General features: G+C 42.6%; 1 protein-coding gene across 1 annotated transcript; it reads left to right on the plus strand.

Annotated features, from left to right (window-relative positions):
- The first annotated feature begins 1,556 nt into the window (after positions 1 to 1,556).
- LOC132210202 (gastrula zinc finger protein XlCGF8.2DB-like) lies at positions 1,557 to 13,993 on the plus strand. Its single transcript, XM_059649627.1, has 3 exons — positions 1,557 to 1,591; positions 2,026 to 2,090; positions 7,665 to 13,993. The coding sequence occupies exons 1-3, from the start codon at positions 1,557 to 1,559 to the stop codon at positions 8,615 to 8,617; spliced, it is 1,053 nt and encodes a 350-aa protein (XP_059505610.1). The 3' UTR covers positions 8,618 to 13,993.
- The last annotated feature ends 2,739 nt before the right edge of the window (positions 13,994 to 16,732 follow it).

The following is a 16,732-nucleotide window of genomic DNA, read 5'->3' on the forward strand; positions in this document are numbered from 1 at the left end:
TCCTGTTCCTCAGTGAAAACAGATGAGAAATAATCATTTAGTACCTCTCCAATCTCCACAGGGTCTACACACAACTTCCCACTTCTGTCTTTGACTGGCCCTATATCTACCCGAGACATCATCTTATTCATCACATACCTATAGAACGCTTTAGGGTTCTCCTTTATTCTACCTGCCAATGTCTGCTCTTGTCCCTTCCTTGCTCTTCTTAACTCTCTCTCTCTCTCTTTAAATCCTTCCTAGCTAATCTGTAACTCTCCATCGCCTCATCTGAACCATCTTGTCTCATCGTCACATAAGCCTCCCTCTTCTGCCTAACAAGAGATACAATTTTTTTCATAAACCACAGCTCCCTTACCTCAATCGCTTCCTCCCTGCCTGACAGGTACATACCTATCAAGGACAGCAATATCTGTTCCTTAAACCGGCTCCACATTTCGATTGTCTCCATCCCTTGCATTTTGCTAACCCATTCTCTGCCTCCTAAGTCTTGCCTAATCGCATTATAATTGCCCTTCCCCCATCCTTCACTCTTGCCCTGTAGCATATTCCTAACCCTTTCCATTGCTAAAGTAAACATAACCGAATTATGGTCACTCTCTCCAAAGTGCTCACCTACCACTAAATCAAACACCTGGCCTGGTTCATTACCAAGAACCAGATCCAGTGTGGCCTCCCCTCTTGTCGGCCCTTCAACATACTGAGTCAGGAAACCCTCCTGCACACATTGGACAAAAACTGATGCATCCAACATACTAGAGTTATCGCATTTCCAGTCAATGTTAGGGAAGTTAATGTCTGCCATAGCTAATCTCCCTGTTATTTTCACTCCTGCTCAGAATAGTTTTGCCAATCCTCTCCTCCACATCCCTGGAACTTTCCAGGGGTCTATAAAAAACTCCCAGCAGTGTGACCTCTCCTCTCCTGTTTCTGACCTCAACCCATAACACCTCAGTAGATGAGTCCTCATCAAGAGTTCTTTCAGCCACCGTTGTACTGTCCTTGGCTAACAAAGCCACACCTCCCCCTCTTTTACCACCTTCCCTGTCCTTAATGAAAGATCTAAACCCTGGAGCTTACAACATCCATTCCTGACCCTGCTCTATCCATGTCTCCGAAACAGCCAAAACATCGAGGAGAATGACAGAGTAAAAGTTTCCATAAAATACAAGCTGTTGTTTTGCCTTACATTAGGAGAATCAGGAGTGGCCCATTTTTTCCCTCATCTCGGGATGAACACTCACCATCACTCACAGAGCTGATGAGCAGCAGGAAAAATCTTCACCACTGACTACCTGCACTCACCTATCAACTTCCCACCTACCTTCCCCAGCCCCCATTCTGTTTATGTCTCAGTTCCCGTCCCCTCCCCCATTTCTGAAGAAGGGTCCTGAACCATCAACTTTCCTGCTCCTCTGATGGTGCCTGGCTCGCTGCGTTCCTCCAGCTCCACACTGTGTCATCCTTGACTCCAGCACCTGCAGCTATTGCTGTCTCCCTGTGAGCGATGTCAGCTTTGGTTCAATCCGAGCACGGGGCGGGGCTTGGAGGACCCAATGGAAGCGGCCTACCCTCCAACCAATCAGAGCGAGTGAGATGTTTGTCTGTGTGAAAATCACGTGATCGCCCTTGTTTCGGGGGCGCAAAATCTCTGCGACTGAAGGTTAGCTGCTTTCGGAAGGTACAGTACACGGGATAAAAAGGAAAGGAGCAAAAACCGGGAGGGAAATAGTTTCGGTATTGACTGAGAGGTTTTAATTGCGGTCGACGCATGTCAGAAAACATACATTTTAACATGCCGGCCTCGTGTTTTGCAGCAAACGGAAGAATTGCTGCGGACCTGAGGCTGCGATAGGCAGAGGTGATTGCCACCATCTTTATTAGGGGCAATGATCTTCGGGACTCATGTCGGATCGCCATATTTATAGGTGGCAACCTGCAGTGGAACGCAAGCGCAGCCTTTCTTTGGGGGGGGGTATAGAGAAGCGAAATGTGTTTTTTTTTCTCTCTGGACTTCTTCCCCAGACTGAGACGTGGCGTCTATTTCCTGGGAAGGACTTTTGACACTGGCAGAGTACTGGCTTCAGGCAGTATAAATTGCTGCAGTTACACGTTAGATACATAGTGGAGGAGAAATGCCGAAAACGCGTTCAGAACTGCATGTTCAACAACAGAGTTGGTGGAAAAGCTCAGTAGGTTTGGCAGCATCTGTGAATTAAAAAATAGCGTTTCGGATCCGCTAACCCTTGCTCAGAACTTCATGTTACCTGTTGCACTCTCACTTTCGGAAGTCCTGCTTTAAATATTATGATCTATTAAAGCATATCCGTTTGTCCAGTGTTCATATGATTGGGATCAAATCACTGAACGTGCTCTGAGTCCCCTCGTGCTCCCTGGTCAAATTTATTAATATCTGACTTGCTCCGTCTCTAATAATGGGTGTATTTTCCCTCTGCATCTTTCTGTGTCGGGGAGCAGGGTGATTTGAACAGGAGGATTTATACATAACTAACAGAAACCAAGAGAAATGTTTGCCTTTTCCAAACAATCTTGTGGTGTTTTTTGGATTTCTATCCAGGGCTGACAGTTATTTGTCTCTTATGGATTTGTTTTACAGGGTATTAATTGAGAATAATTTGCAGACCAGGATCCCAATGCAAGTTCTCCATTAAGCAGACTGATCAGGATCTGAGTATCATTGACACTTAAATGCGAAAGGGAAGAGGTTTAACCATTCTATCCATGGGAGAATATTCCTGGGAAGGTTGTAACTTGAAAGCAGAATATTCAAATTTTTGGTTTGATCACCCCTGGGATAAGTGTTGAGTTCTATACCCTGCAGCTGAGAAAGGAGATATTGGCCTGAGAGGGGCAGATTTGTCCAAACAACACCTCGTCTCCTTGAAAGAACTGTCATATTTAGTCCCAATCGCCCACTTCATGATTTTAATCTATATATTCTTCATTCTTGAATATCTGCAAACTTCCTTTTAAAATTCCTTATGGGCACAAATTCCAGCACCCCTTCAAGTGGAATCTTCCAGATCCTGACAACTCTTTTGATCCTGAAACTGCTGAAGTCTGTGTTGAGTCCTGAGGGTTATAAATTACTGCATTTAACGTGAAGATGCTGTTCCCTGAGCTCCCATTGAGCTGAATTGAAACAGTATGGGAGGCTGAGATCAGAGTGGGTGTGAGCAGACAATGAAAATGAAAAGGCTGCACTGTGAGTGCTGCTTGGCTCAATGAGAGTGCTTTGGAGTTGGGTGAAACAGAAAGAAAGTGAAACTGAAAGATTGAGTGTGATGCTCAGTCTCAGTTTGGGCAGTTCAGAAAGTCTCACCGTCCTAACGGAAACAGTCAATTGATAATTGATACTGTAAAGAATTTTCTTACAGTTTTTAAAGTATATATTAGCTTATATAAAGTTAGCGACTTTTGATTTTATAATAGTAATGTTTGAAATGAAGGGGAAGGACCTAGCTTCATTAAATTCTCTTTAAGGCGGAAACTGGCTTAATCTGGAGAGAAGTCACAACAGAAGCCCTCAGGTCTGTGGCGTCCTTGTCTAGCACAATAGAACATAGACCCTTGATGTTGTGTCGACCTGGGAAATCAAACTGAAGCCCATTTAACCCACACTATTCCATTATCATCCATATGTTTATCCAATGACCACTTAAATGCCCTTAAACTTGGCGAGTCTACTACTGTTGCAGGCAGGGCATTTCACGCCCTTACTACTCTGAGTAAAGAGCCTACCTCTGACATCTGTCCTACAACTATCACCCCTCAATTTAAAGCTATGGCCCCTCGTGCTAGCCACCTCCATCCGAGGAAGAAGGATCTCAGTGTCCGCCCTATCTACTCCTCATATCAGCTTGTATGTCTCTATTAGGTCACCTCTTAACCTTCTTCTAACGAAAACAGCCTCAAGTCCCTCAACTTTTCCTCAAAAGACCTTCCCTCAATACCAGGGAACATCCAGGTAAATCTCCAGTGCACCCTTTCCAATGCTTCCACGTCCTTCCTATAATGTGGCGACCAGAGCTCCAAGTGTGGCCGCACCAGCGTTGTGTACAGCTGCAACATGACTTCATGGCTCTGAAACTCAATCCCTCTACCAATAAAACCTCACACACCATCCACCTTCTTAACAACCCTATCAACCTGGGTGGAAACTTTCAGGGATCTATGCACACGGATCCTGAGATCTCTTTGCTCATCCACACTACCAAGAATCTTACCATTAGCCCAGTACTCTGTATTCCTGTCACTCCTTCCAAAGTGAATCACCTCACACTTTTCCGCGTTAAACTCCGGGATATTACCAGTGTCCCTGTTGGCTATTTGTGCAGGAAGTGTATCCGTCTGCAGCTACTGGTTAGCTGTTTTTCAGAGCTGGAGCTGTGGGTGCAGTCAGTATGGAGCATTCATGATACTGAGAAGGTTGTGGTAGCATTCTCAACAGATTGGTCACAAGCAGGTGAAGATTACACAGACAGCAAGGGAATGGGTGGCCATCAGACAAGTAAAAGGCTCAGAAATGAAGTGCTCGAGTCCCTCGTGGTCATCGTCCTCAAACAAATATACTGTTTTGGGTACTGTTTGGTCGGGGGAGGGCTGGTGGTGGTGGGGTGGCCAATCGGGAAGCAGCATCAGTCAAGTTCATGGCACTTGGAGTGACTCTGCTGCAGAGAAGGGGAGGAAAATGATGAATATGACTGTAGAGACAGGGGATTCAATAGTAAGGGGCACAGAGAGACATGAATCCGGGATGGTATGTTGCCTCCCTGGTGCCAGGATCAGCGATGACATGGAGCAGCTTCAGGACATTCTGGAGTGGGAGGGTGAACATCCGATTGTACCAGTGACATAGGAGGACCTGAAAGCTGAAGATAGGAAGATAAGAGATACATTAAAATACAAGATCTCAAATGTAGTATTGTCAAGCTTACACCCATTGCCACATTGTGGTAGGGAGGAGTTTTGTGTTGTGTTCAGTTGTACAAGCGACCTTTATTCAGAGCTCTGTTACCGCATGTGTGGGAGAGGCTAGAGTCCACTCCAAACCTGGCTTTCACGTGAGGCCTAATTCCCCTCTTAAATACAGCTCAGATTGGAAGAGTGGGCAATGACACTCAAACTTTCCCTGGCTGATTGTAATATTTTTATTCCTTTTGCTAGATGTTGTTTACATGCAATATTGTTGTCATTGTTAGCCACACACCCCAAATCAATATATCCAATCCAGTAAGCAAACAATCATGGACAATACTATGTTCAGCCTTAAACCCTCCTATAATTTCCTGAGGTTAGCTAGAAAATGACTTCATCTGTCTTTGGGACCTGACAATGCTTTTGACAGTTATATTCCTCCTCAGACTGCCAGCTGTACCATGTTTTTTGCCAAAAAACAAAATAGTAGCTTATCACTGAGAACTTTTCCAAATTCTCTACTAACTGTAGTGTGGATTGTTAGGAATTGTGATAAAGTCTTTTAAACTCAACTCTGATATAAAGTAACTACAATTTTGTAATACAGTTGAAAATTGTGGAAAAATCCCTCTCTCACTTCAGCTTAAGAGACCAAACAAACAGTGTTTCTGACTTGCTGTTGCAGTTTACAACCCCAACGATTTGCATGCTGCAAATGATTTTTAAATTGAAGTTTCATTTTCTACTCTAAGCGCTTTCCATTATTACTTTCTTGTTTTAATAAAAAGCATCTATTCAAATTCCACTGAGGATGAAATTCAGTCACTTTAGAGCTTTACCAAGCCATTAAACAAAACTTGTTTAGATTTCACAAATAACTAAGGCACTAATCATGTCTTCACTTCGGATTTTGCAATCTATCTTTGTCACTCTTCCGTTGATCTTTGCATGTAAGAATTTATTCAAATTAGCCATATCTACATTTCAATTGTTTTATCTCTCTGCAGCCCTGACTTCTCTCTTTATAACCTTTCTTTGCCCCTTCCTATGTTGTTGGTCTTTTAGAGGTTGTGTTTACACCATTTATTGCTTTGCCTTCCATAATGATGCAGTGAGCTGCTTTTATTGCTGACAAACATTCGCTCAAGGAATTCAGCTAACCATTTCATGTTAATTGGTTGTTTTCATTTCTGGTTACAATTACCTAAACAGTTCAGAATGCTGTAGGATCAGACTTTTGCTTCTACTTTTTAATTAAGTAACAAACTTGTGATTATGGCTGGACCAGGCCTTTAAAAACTGCCTCTTATTAAAATGCTTATGTGTTTTGAACTGCCTGTTTACAGAAACCCAAGTAAATTCCCTAATGTTCCTTCTCAACAGGACTCTTTTATGACCCCCACAGGACCTTTCGTGATCTAATCCAGTAACAGTGTGAGCTGCTACAATGCACGTGCTTGTGAAAGCGAGAATAAGAGGACAGATGAGATGAGTGCATGGCTGGAGATATAACTTAAAGCGTTTAGATTCCTGAGGCTTTGAGACTGTTTGTTTCTGGGGAAGGTGGGACATGCACAAGCTTGAACAATTGTCCTGGGCAGAGCTGGGACAGATATTCTTGTTGATGCTTTTGCTAGTTCCACTGGTGAGGATTTAAACTCGTATGACAGGGGAATGGGAACCAAAGTATAGCTTCAATAGTAAGAGACTCAGATCAGCAAATGGGACGTGAAATTAGTTCATGATGTTGTCGGTGGCTGAAAGATTAAAAGAAAGAAGGATTAATCAAGATCAAAACTCTCTCATCATGCATCAGACCTGAGATCCCAGGAATTGGTCTGGTGAACCTTCTTTATGATCATTCAGTAGCCAGGCCATCCTTCCTTTGGAAAGGAGAACAAAGGTGCACACGACTCCAGGTGTGGTCTCACCAAGGCCCTTATAGAAAGATATCCCTCTTCCTATACTCAAATCCTCTCACAATGAAGGGCAAAATATCATTTGCATTCTTCACTACTTGCTGCTGCCTGTTTCCTAAAAGAGAACAGGAGAGAAACACGGAACTAAATGGGGTCAGACACTCGGGTAAAATTGTTGAACACACTGTCCCCATTGTATCAGTGCTGGTCATCAAGCACCTATTGAAGCTAGGCCTGTTTTCTGGCACTCGGTGTGTAACCTATATTATGGTGCAATGGATGATCATCTCAACACTTCTTCAAGATTGCAATGGTTCCTGCATCTATCACCATTTCAGATGCTGCCAGATCTGCTGTGTATCTCCATCTTTTTCTGTTTTTATTTCAGATTTCAGGTATTTTGCTGTGTATTCTCAGCCCTTCAGAAGCATCAGAGGGTATGGGGAGAAAACAGGAATTGGATTCATTTTCTGATGTATAAAATGCCTGCCCTTCATGTCTGTCCAAACTCTATCTCTTTTTTTTGTAGTTTTGGGCAAACGCTGACTGTTTTCCTTCCCTGAAGGACATTAAATGAACCAGTTCAGTTTTACTGATAATCCAGCAGTGCCCCTCGGTGTTGGATCCACAATTGACCAGATTAATTTCAGAGTTTCACAATCTTTGTGTGTATTCTTCTGGTTTCTCTCTCTCTACTTTTCTGTTTGAAATTTTGATTGCATTCAGAGAAATCAAACAAACCCACATCCAGATCTGACACTCAATCTGTTTGTCATAACCTAATTATCTCAGGATTTTGAACATTGAAGGAAGAAGCACTGTTCACCAGGGAGAAATGCGTATTGTCTGTGTGTCGAAGAGTCTGTGAAGATTCATCTGAAATGTCCAAACACCAGCGCAGTCACACTGGGGAGAGACTGTGGAAATGTGGGGATTTTGGGAAAGGATTTATTTACCCATCCCAGCTGGAAATGCACCAACGCAGTCACACTGGGGAGAAACCGTTCATTTGCTCTGATTGTGGGCTGGGATTCACTCAGTCAAACAACCTGCTGAAACACCAACAAGTTCACAGTGGGGAGAGACCGTTTGCCTGCTCTGTGTGTGGGAAAGGATTTGCGCAGACATCTCACCTGCTGAAACGCCAGCAAATTCACACAGGAGAGAGGCCATTCACTTGCTCTGTATGTGGGAAAGAATTTGCTTTGTCATCCAGCCTGTTGACACATCAGCGAATTCACAATGGGGACAGACTGTTCACCTGCTTTATTTGTGGGAAAGGATTCGTTTCGTCAACCAACCTGCTGAGACACCAGCAAGTTCACACCAGAGAGAAATCGTTCACCTGTTCTGAATGTGGGAAAGGATTCACTCGCAATTCCAAACTATTGGTACATCAGCGAGTTCACACTGGAGAGAAACCTTTCACCTGTTCTGAGTGTGGGAAGGGATTTACTCACTCATCCAACCTGCTGACACATCAGCGACTTCATACCGGAGAGAGACCATTCACCTGTTCGGAGTGTGGAAAAGCATTCACTCAGACAGTTCACCTGCTGACACATCAGCGAATTCACACTGGAGAGAAACCGTTCACATGTTCCAAATGTGGGAAGGGATTTGCTCACTCAACCAACCTGCTGAGACACCAGCGAGTTCACTCTGGGGCCAGACCATTCACTTGTTCTATGTGTGGAAAGGGATTCACTCAATCATGCAAACTGTTAACACACCAGCAAGTTCACCACAACCACATTTGAAGGATTTTGCTTTTAAATCAAGGATTGAACTTGGATCTTTGGGCTGTTTGTACTGGTGTCATTAGTCCCTGCTCAAAACTTGATCTTCTCTTGGGAAATAAGGTAGGGCAGGTGATTGAGGGGTCAGTGGGAGAAATATTTTGGGGCCTATGATCATCGTTGTATTAGTTTTAAAATAGTTATGGAGAAGGATAGACTTGGTCTAAAAGTTAAAGTTTTCAATGGGACTAAGGCCAATTTTGACACTATTATGCCCCTTAAAAGCACAGTAAGACCGCCTATGTATGGGAATGCACAAGATGGATGACATGCAAAACAAGTATTTTACATCGGTATTTACTGTGGAAAAGAATATGAAAGCTAGAGAACTTAGAAATGAATGTGTATCTTGAAAAGTTCCATATTATAGAGGAGGTGGTGCTGGATGCCTTACAGAGCATAAAGGTGGATAAATCCCCAGGACTTCTTCAGGTGTATTCTCCAACTTTGCGGGAAGTTAGGCTTGCGATTGGGCCCCTTGCTCAGATATTTGCACCATTGACAGTCATAGGTGAGCTGTTAGGCTGGAGGTTGGCTATTCCAGTGCCATTGTTTAAGAAAGGTGGTAACATAAAGCCAGGGAACAATAAACTTTTGGTGAGCCTGATGTCAGTTATGGGTAAGTTGTTGGAGGGAAGTCTGAGGGATAGGATTTACATGTATTTGGAAAGCGTGGACTGAATGGGGATAGTCAACATGTCTTTGTCCATAGGAAATTATGTCTTGATTGAGTTTTTTTTTAAGAAGTTACAAAGAAAATTGATGGCAGACTGGTGGATGTTTTCGATGTGGATTTCAGTAAGTAAAATTCCGCATGGTAGACTGATTAACAAGGTGAGATCACATGGAATCCAGGGAGAGCTGGCCATTTGGAAAGGCCTTTGGCCTGCAGTATGCTGCAAGGATTGGTACTTAGTAACTATAACTCCTGCATTCACATCCAAATCATCTTTATAAATGACAGAAATGAGTGGACCCAGCTCTGATCCTTGTGGCACACCACTGGTCACACACCTCCAGTCTACAAAGCAACCCTCCACCAGCACTCTGTCTCCTACCTTCAAGTCAGATCTGTATCCAAATGACTGGTTCTCTCTGTATTCCATGTGATCTGACCTTGCTAATCAGTCTACCATGAGGAACCTTGTCAACTGCCTTACTGACATCCATATAGAACACATCCACTGCTTTGCCCTAATCAATCCTCTTTGTTCCTTCTTCAAAAAAAATCAAGTTAGTGAGACATGATTTCCTACACACACAGCCATGTTGCCTGTCCCGAATCAGTCCTTCCCTTTCCAGATATTTCAAGTACTATCCCTCAGGATTCCCTGCAACGACTTGCCCACCACTAATATCAGGCTCACTGGCCTATAGTTTCCTGGCTTTTCCTTACCATCTTTCTTAAATAGTGGCATCACATTAGCCAACTTCTGATCCCTCATCTGTGGCTATCGATGATACAAATATCTCAGCAAGGGGCCCAACAATCTCTTGCCTAGTTTCCCGCCGAGTTCTCGGATACACCTGATCAGGTCCCAGGAATTTATCCACTTTTATGCGTTTTAAGCCGTTCAGCATCACTACCTCTGAAATATGGCTAATTTTCAAGATGTTGCTATTTATTTCCCCACAGTCTATATCTTCCATATCCTTTTCTGTAGTAAATACTGATGCATAATACTTGTTTTATTATATTCCCCATTTCTTGCAATTCCACACAAAGGCAGCATTGCTGCTTTTTAAGGGGCCCTATTCTCTCCCTCGTTATCCTTTTGTTCTTAATCTATTTGTAGAATCCCACTGGATTTTCCTTAATACTATTTGCCGAAGCTACCTCATGTCCCCTTTTTGCCCTCCTAATTTCCCTCTTAAGTATACCATTGTCATTATACTCTTATAAGGATTCACTCAATCTCTGCTGTCTATACCTGGCATGCCCTTCCTTCCTTTTTCTTGACCAAAACCTTGATTTCTCTAGTCATCCAGAATTCCCTACACCTACCAGCATTGTCCGTCACCCGAACAGGAACATACTGTCCCTGAACACTCGTTATCTTTTTTTTTGAAGGCTTCCCACTTCTGAACCTTTCCATTTTACCTGCAAATATCTGCCCCAATCAACTTTTGAAAGCTCTTGCGTAATACCATTAAAATTGGCCTTCCTCCAATATAGAACTTTAACTTTCAGACCCGGTCTACTCTGTTCCATCACTATTTTAAAACTAATAGTATTATGGTCACTGGCCCCAAAGTCCTCCCCCACTGATACCCTAGTCACCTGTCCTGCTTTATTTGCCAAGAGCAGGTCAAGTTTTGCTCTTTCTCGAGTCGATACATCGCATACTGAATCAGAACATTTTCCTGTACACTCTCAGCAAATTCCTCTCCATTCAAGCCTTTTACACTATGGAATTCCCAATCTGTTTGGAAAACTAAAATCCATTCCATAACCACCCTGTTATTCTTACAGATAACTGAGATCTTCTTTCAAAATTGTTTGTCAGATTCCTGCTGACTATTGGGAGGCATATAGTATAATCCCAACAAAGTGATCATCCCTTTTCTTATTTCTAAGTTCCACCCAAATAACTTCCCTGGATGTGTTCTCAGATATATCCTGCCTAAGTAAAGCCATAATGTTATCCTTGCTCAAAAATGCCGCTTTTCACTCCTGTCTTGCTTTGCTTCCCCTCCCGCTTTGACTTTCTATCGGATCTATATCTTGGAACATTAATCTGGCAGCCCTGTCCATCCTTGAGCCTTGTCTCTGTAATTGCAATGATAACCCAGTTCCATGTTTCCAACCTTGCCCTGAGTTCATCTGCCTTAGCTGTTAGGCCTCTGGCATTGAAATAAATGGTGTTTAATTTATTTGTCCTTTTGCATTAATCTCAATAACAAATATGTAACGGTAGGGTAGGTTTTGAAAATGATGACGTTTTATTGCTGTATATCAACACATTCACAGTGGGTAAAGACAATCCACCTGCACACTGTGAAAAAGGATTTCCTAGTTCATTAGGACTGGTTTTCAAAGAATTCAGAGTATTCCGACAATATGGAAACAGGCTGTTTGGCCCAAGAATTCCACAGAAAACCTCAGAGCATGCCACTCAGACACATGTCCTGGTAACCCACCTAATCTACACATCCCTGAACACTCTGGGCAATTTAGCTTGGCGAATCCACCTAACCAACACATGGGAGGAAACCAGAACACCCAGAGGAAACCCACGCAGCCACAGGGAGAAGATGCCAACAGCCACACACTCAGTTGCCCAAGGGTGGAATCAAGTCTGGGTCCCTGGCATTGTGAGCCAGCAGTGCTAACCGCTGAGCCACTGTGGATAACCACCAATGAGTTCCCAAGAATCTGTAGGAATTTTTTTTGTTGCTCCTATTATCTGTATCCACGTCATGTTATCTGGGCATGTTTCTCATGATGTTTGAAAACACCACGTGTTTGGTTACCTAGTTGGGAGAAAAAAACAATATAAGTTAACCTTTTATTAAAACTACTGTGCATTGAGTCTTCATCTCAAAAGCAGACTAGTTTATTTTGAAAGGCTGTCCATCTGCCCTAACTCCTCCATCCTCACCTCCAAGTGTGAGTAACCTAGGTTTTTACTTTTCACTCAATGACAGTCAGTACAGTTCATATGAGCAATTGGGAACAGGGTCATCCCATAATGCTTGAAACTTAGTGTACTAATGGTACGCTATTACAATAATAACCATTACACTTCTTTTCTGAATCTTTTCAAGTTTTACAACACCCTTCCTTTAGCAGGAAGACTAGAATTACACACAGCAGTTACACCTCAACTGGAATGGGACCTGCATCCTTGTGGGAGGTGGGGGTGGGTTTCCAGTACTGTTGAGGGCCTTGTAAATAACTTAGCAGTGGGCTGAAATCCAGAGAGAATGTTCAAAATAATAACAAGGGCCAAAAAGAGAAGAAACGAGAGTCTGGAAGGCATTGTCACAGGCCAGGTTAAGGTATAAGGGAGTTTAAGGGTGAATGGTATTTAATGCTTGGAGTCAGGTGAATAAGGCGGATGATTTGAGGATACAAATTAATGGGGTCATAAAGACATTGCTGTCACTTGGACACGGTTAGCAGCTCAGTATTCCAGGATATAGGGCCTTCAAGCAAGGCAGTGGAGTTGGTAAAGGAGGAGGAGATATTGTTATTTTGTTCAGGAAATCTATTACAGCAATAAGGAGGGGCGGCGTCTTTGAAAACTCCACAAATAAATAAGGAGGCAAATTTTGAGAAAGTGTAAAAATAGCAGGATTGAGGTAGCAGGAGCTTTCAACTTCCTCAACATTAATGTAGGCATCGTAGTGTGAAGGATTTATCAGAATTTTAAAAATACATCCAGGACAGCATTTTTTTCAGCCACTAAGTAGAAGATGCAACAAGGAAGGGGAAGGTCCTGGACTTGACTTTCGGTTACAAAGTTGAGCAAGTGGTTGAAGTTTCAGTGGGATGGCATTTTGCAGGCAGTTATTATAACTTTTCGATTCAGGATTTGTATGGAAAAGGACAAGGATGGGTCTGAAGTCCCAAACTGCTGAAGTTATGAAGAAAGTAAATGGAATTTTGGCCTTAATTGTGAGGTGTTGGTGTTTGAGGATAAGGACATCTTGTAACAACTGTATTGGATGTTGGTGAAGCCATACTGGTATATTATTTACAGTTTTGGTGCTTGTATTTAAGAAAGGATATACTGGTGTTGAATGCAGTACAAAGAGATTCGCTAAGCTGATTCATGGGATGAAAGGGTTAGCCTGTCAAGAATAGCTGGAGGAAGGGAATTTGCAGAGGGGAAATACCAAGTAATTAAACAGGTGGTGCTCAAAGTTGGGCTCATATTCACAACTCTGCACTTAAACAGCATATGTTCTAACAACTGAGCTAACTTGGCCTCCCACAGTCAGTGTTCAAATCCTGCTTTATAAGGTGACGAATGGGTTTTTTCACTGACGCCACTGCAGTCCAAGGAAGTAAAAGGTATTTGCTTTAGAAAATCCCAAGGTTCCAATGTATTCCTCTCATTCACATTGCAACCCATTTTCGGTACTTGCTCCAGGATTTAACATTCAAAATTAATTTAGTGATGTTGTTTCCCTCATCTTTAAGCAGCCTGTATGACTCCAGTCACTCGGTCAAATGGTGAATAAATCTGTCTCAATAAACCAATTCTTTTCAGCTACAGTCTAAGAAATGTTCATTTATTTGCTGAGTCTCACACAACATGTTCTTTGTTCTATGTGTCAACAACTTTTGCCAATTCTCATGTTATGGACTGCATTTTTAGCCATTAGTTAAAAAGATTCGAAGGACCAGAGGTTTCTGGTGCAGTTGTATGACTTCCTACTAAGTGGTACAAAGAAATAAACAAGCTTAAAAGATGAGGAAGGAAATGTATTTTTAAGTGAAGACTGTTCAGTTACTGTGTGCTTGTTGCTTAAAATGGATGATTGAAGTCTTCACAGCGCAATGTTTAAACAGACAGACACCAAGACCTTGTGAGCAAGTATTTCAGGCATTTGACACATTGGACAATTTGTGTTTCTAACTTAAATCTCTCTCCAAAAAAAAGTGCTGGATAAATTCAGTGGGGCTCTCAGATAGTTATTTATAGCTGTTTCTGATTCAGGATTGGTACGGAAAAGGCCAGAAATGGGTCTAAAGTCCTATGCTGGTGCTGCAAATGACAAAGAAAGAAAATAGAATTTTAGCTTTAATTGCTACATAATTGTTAAAAATTGTAACAACTATGTAGGATGTTAGTGAAGCCATTCCTGTGGAGAGAGAAATAGTTCTAAGTTCTTGAAACTAACATGATTTCACTTGTCTCAGACCTACTATGTTTCTATAACACTTTCTGTTAAGAAAAGAACTTTTGGCTGTTTGAGAAGGGAAAAGCTTGAGAAGTGACCTGAGAGAAATTGGAGACTTTGCAGGGATTTGAGGCAAAATTGGTGTTGAGCTTGGGAACCCATTAGAGATTTAAGAAATGGTAATGCTGTCTCGAGGCCTCCTGCTCCATGACTAAAATTTGGTGCAGCGACATTATCTTCGAAGACAATAAGGATGACCACGACTTGTCCGTTACTGTGGCTGAACATTCTAAGGAGCTGAATGAAGACTGCAGTCTTTTCATTGATGTGGGTTTGAATCTCACTGCTGCAACTGTCTGTTGAGCAAGTGGCATTTTCTTCTCCACAGGATTTTGCTGTGTGTAAGAAAAGAGGAGACAATACACATATAATTTGCTGCATGAAGAAAAAAATATATACTTGAAGTTCTCTTAAAGTTTTTTTTCTAGGAGCTACACAGACATGTTTGAGTATACAGGAGGCATAGAAACAAAATAGGTACAACAGGGGTGAGGAAGAACAGTGGGAGAGAGGGAGGGGAAAACCTACATTACCTCATCCTCAGTATTTATCCAGAACAGCATTCGGTGAGAGTAACTACTGTACAGTCCTGTGGAAAGTAGGTCCCATTCTCACTTCAAGGAAAAACTTCTCACGCTGCCTGGTACTATCATGATGCTAAGTTGGATAGTCTTTTAACAAATCTGCTGACTAATTTGTGATGCACTTCGGGCCAATAACACTAGAACTGAGAGAGCAGAGACTTGAATCACTCCAACATTACGGGAAAGTTGAGTATGGGGGACCGGTCAGTGTTAGGGCAGATAAATCTATTGGTAATAAAGAATGGAGAGGGTTTCAGCAGCAGATGAGCTGAGACGTGGATGGAGTCAGGTGATGTTACTGAGATGGAAACAGTTGGTTTGGTGATGATGTGGTTGAAAGCTCATCTTCGTGTGAAGTATTTCATCAGAGTTGTGAACAGTCTGGTTCAGCTTCACACAGTTACTGGACAGAAGGTTGCAGTCAGTGTAGAAGCTGTCTCGCTGGGTAATTGGAGGAAATTTCAGTTCATCCTGCACCGGATTCAGACAAGTCAGGATGATGTGTGACTTGGAGGGGGTCCTCACCGTGATGGTGTTCCATATAGATCTTCCACACTGGACGTTCACAATAGTGAAGTTTAAGGGTTTGTGACATGATGTTAAAGTTCTGATTGAGATGTGGATTTATTCAATACCTGTGTTTCACTTCTTTCTCCACATTCTTTCTTTGTCTGTCCACTCACAAAGAGGTCAGAGTCTTGTGTAAGTCCAGACCAGGTGGTAGGTTCCGTTCCCTGATCGACATTAATGGCTTTTGTGGTCACTTCTTTTTTATAGTACATCATTAATCCGATGGGGTGGCACGGTGGCTCAGTGATTAGCTTTGCAGCCTCACAGCACCAGGGACCCGGGTTCGATTCTAGCCTCGGGCAACTGTATGTGCAGAGTTTTCACGTTCTCCCCGTGTTTGTGTGGGTTTCCTCCAGGTGCTCCGATTTCCTCCCACAAAGATGTGCAGCCTAGGTGGATTAGTGGATTAGCCATGCTAAATTGCCCGTGGTGTTCAGGGCTGTGTGGGATAGGTCTGGGTGGGATGCTTCAAGGGGCAGTGTAGACTTGTTGGGCCAAAGGGCCTGTTTCCACACTGTGGGGAGTCTAGTCTCATCTAATCTAATCAAACTACCAGATTCATTACCAGCTGATTTCATAGGCAGCCTGGTGTTTGTGTGGACTCTCTCTTACTTGCATTGTTCTGTTTTAAATTGATTTCACGGAGTATTCAAAGGGAAACTGACACCAGGCACAATCCCAGCGTTTTATGGGCCCCTCAGTTTATTGTAAACAGAACATTATCAGATTTTGAACATGGAAGGAGAAAGCATTATTCACAGTGTGAAACCATACACGTATTGTGTGTGTGGACACCAGTTTTAATTAACTACCAGGACTGACACAATGCAAGCCTTGATTGTGGGGAGGGATTCACTTGGTTAACTGCAGTCCTGGCAAACACGCTGCTCACACTGACGAGAGACCTTTCAAATGTCCAAACTGTGGGAAGTGCTTTAAATGTTCTGGACAACTGATGAATCATCAATGTGTTCACACTGTTGAGGGACCATTCGTGTGTTTTTTGTAG

The sequence above is a fragment of the Stegostoma tigrinum genome, chromosome 11 (genome assembly GCF_030684315.1).
Source record: "Stegostoma tigrinum isolate sSteTig4 chromosome 11, sSteTig4.hap1, whole genome shotgun sequence".
NCBI classification, from domain to species: domain Eukaryota; kingdom Metazoa; phylum Chordata; class Chondrichthyes; order Orectolobiformes; family Stegostomatidae; genus Stegostoma; species Stegostoma tigrinum.